This window comes from Otolemur garnettii, unplaced genomic scaffold (genome assembly GCF_000181295.1).
Source record: "Otolemur garnettii isolate 467f Iridium unplaced genomic scaffold, OtoGar3 scaffold00010, whole genome shotgun sequence".
Lineage (NCBI taxonomy): Eukaryota > Metazoa > Chordata > Mammalia > Primates > Galagidae > Otolemur > Otolemur garnettii.
Window position 1 is genome coordinate 15,033,606 of NW_003852405.1, and position 3,059 is coordinate 15,036,664.

The 3,059-nt window shown below is 34.7% G+C and overlaps 1 protein-coding gene across 1 annotated transcript in view; it reads left to right on the top strand.

Moving 5' to 3' along the window:
- Window positions 1-3,059, top strand: part of ARHGAP29 (Rho GTPase activating protein 29) — a 59,217-nt gene that overhangs the window by 23,619 nt on the left and 32,539 nt on the right. The window contains exons 3-6 of the mRNA XM_023509813.1: window positions 448-544; window positions 1,203-1,275; window positions 1,964-2,012; window positions 2,410-2,547. Of these exons, the coding sequence (XP_023365581.1) occupies window positions 448-544; window positions 1,203-1,275; window positions 1,964-2,012; window positions 2,410-2,547 (357 nt within the window). The remainder of the gene's footprint in view (window positions 1-447; window positions 545-1,202; window positions 1,276-1,963; window positions 2,013-2,409; window positions 2,548-3,059) is intronic.

The following is a 3,059-nucleotide window of genomic DNA, read 5'->3' on the forward strand; positions in this document are numbered from 1 at the left end:
AAAAAAAAAAAAAATGTACTTCATACTGACTTCTGCTAGCCACAGTGTGTTTAGCTGTTTTTAAAAATGTCAGAAAATAGGAAGTGAGAGAAAACAGCACTGAATAGTTTTAATAGGAGAGTTCTAGCATTAACATGGACTTTGTGACTCCAAGATTGATTGATTTACCATTGAGTCACTTTTTAGTTGTGTCAAGTTGTGTAAATTATGGAGAAGTCAGTTTGGAATGCCCGCTGCTTTAATTAATATAAGCAGATTCTTTTGTGTGATTTTCATAACAAAGAACTTGAACATTGTATCCATATTTTGTATTAGGTTTTTCAGTTTTCTGAATCTTTTAATGTTTCTTGAAGTTAATGGTGAATTTTTAAAGGATAAAATGATTTTATATAAATTCACTTTCAAATATTTTCTCCTTCACTTACTGTAACCAATCCTTCCCTATAGCTGTGAACTTCACAGAAGTTAATGAAGAGAACAAAAACGATCTCTTCCGGGAAGTATTTTCTTCTGTTGAAACTTTGGCATTTACCTTTGGGAATATGTAAGTAGATGACTGCCATTTAAAGTAGATGGGCCTATGTATCTTAGAGGAGCAGTCACTAGCCTATTTAGAACCAGGGAATGGGTTTCATGGATCATAGTTTGCCCATGGATGGAGGCAGGGGATGGTTTCACAAGCATTCCATCCCTATCTCAGATTATCAGGCATTAGATTCTCTTAAGCAGTGCTCAGCCTGTGTCCCTCACACCTGCAGTTCACAGTAGGGTTTGCAAGCTTGTGAGACTCTTATGCTGCTGCTGATTTGACAGGAGCTCAGGTGGTGATGCAAGCTGGTTCCTAACAGGCCCAGACTATGCTGGTCCACAGGCCAGGGGTTGGAATCACAGTCCTAGAATATGTTGCAGTAAGATACATGGAAAATAAAGTATCAGTATAAAATGTAATCACAGTTTAAAAAAAATCTACATTCTGCGTTGCTTAATAACTATAGTTAGAGATGTCTTTATAGGTTTTTACAGAAACAATATCCACTTGCAATTGACTATGTGTTTTATGTGAATAGATTCCTAGGATTTTATTTCTAAGGTTCTTAAAAAATACACATTTCAGATGACATGTTGAATATAAAGCCTATGATAAAGAAGTGTAATGACTTGTCTTTTTCATTTTTCTTTTTTTTTTTAACTTCACCGGATAGCCTTACAAACTTTCTGATGGGAGATGTAGGCAATGATTCATTATTGCGACTGCCTGTTTCTCGGGAAAATAAGGTAGGCTAAGTTTGTGTGAAAGTAAAGGCTTCAATATTTTTAAATTAATATTTAAATTATTTCCTAATCTTAATCTCAGCATTACTCTTCAATCATTTTTGAGTTTAGAAATTATTATATAATAGCAAGAAAAAAAGATGATTTCATTTCATTACTAGAATAAAAATTCTCTTCCTAGTCACACTAGTCACTTTTTCAGTGTTCAAGTTGCTCCGTGTAGCCAGTAGCTACTGTATTGGACAATACAGATATAAAACATCTCCATCATCACAGAAAGTTCTGTGCTAAGCTGTCTAATAGACTTTCAGCGACTTGCTTATCATATAGTGAAATGGTAAAGATGGCTGAAAGAGGCAGACTTATATCTTCTACTTCTCTAACTTCTTGACTTATATTTTAGAGATGTGCAGAATTTAAAGTTTCGAATGGATTTGTTAGTGTTAATGCTGTTAGTAAACAATGAGATTGTTCATTTTGGGGTCTTGAGAACTGTTATAAAAAGCTATGCAGTTCTTATAAAGTGTTCTGGCATTTAAATAGACTTCTCAGGGCCTTTGAGTTTTAAATACTTGAAATTCTTTAGCAAGAACTATGTCAGAGTAACAAATCGGGGGGGGGGGAAATTTCTGCAGAAAACATTTGTTGTCTTCTTCTCTAATCTTAAATTTGTCTTCTTCCATGTTGTAAGTCTTTTGAAAATATGTCTATGGAATCAGTGGACTCATCCCATGAAAAAGGTACCTATAGCTTTTGTCAAACTTTTCATATTTACTTTTCAATAAAGGGTATGGATTGCATAATCTTTTCTTGCTTAATAACCTTGCATTATTTGTTTTTAATGCAAACTGAGAGGAAAAAGTTTTATATATAAAACTCCTGCTAGAAACAGCACTGTGATGATATAGACTGATCAAGGATTGCTTATAACTTGATGAACAATAGAAATGCATATTAAGACAAAAAATTAGGAGTTTGAAACCATATTAAGTTTAAACTTTGCCCTTTAATTCTAAATTTATCATTTTTTAAAACTTGTTTTTATTGAAGAACATCTTAGGATTGGAGTGCTTCTTTGTTTAGAGTTATTATGTGATCATATTTGGCATAAATTTACCTTGATATTTTTGTTTTCAGGAAATCTTTCTCCTATAGAACTAGACACCATGCTGTTAAAGAACACTGACTCCATAGAATTGGCTTTATCATATGCAAAAACGTGGTCAAAATATACCAAGAACATAGTTTCATGGGTTGAAAAAAAGCTTAACTTGGGTGAGTTGCCCTTTGGAGCATCTGAATAACTTTGGAGTGTCATACCTGAATTGTTGGTAATGCATTTCCTACAGACTGTGAGTAAAATGATTTCAGAACAGCTTTCTATTGTAATGAATAAAATCATTATCCATTTTTCTTCTATTGAAATACAAGAAAAACTATTACTAGGTATACTTATTGAACATTAACTGTGGGCCAGTCACAGGACCTAGGGACACAAAGACAAAAAGAATACTGACTCTGCCTTTAGAGTACTGTCATACTAGTGGGTGAAGGAAATGCAGTAAGACGATGTGGTGACAAAGTCTCATTTTATCACCCTTGGTAGAGTGCTGTGGTATCACACAGCTGACAGCAACCTCCAACTCCTAGGCTTAGGCGATTCTCCTGCCTCAGCCTCCTGAGTAGCTGAGACTACAGGAGCCCGCCACAACGCCTGGCTATGTATTTTTTGTTTTTAATAGAGGATACTAATCAGAATAACCTGGCTCGGCGCCTATAGCTCAACC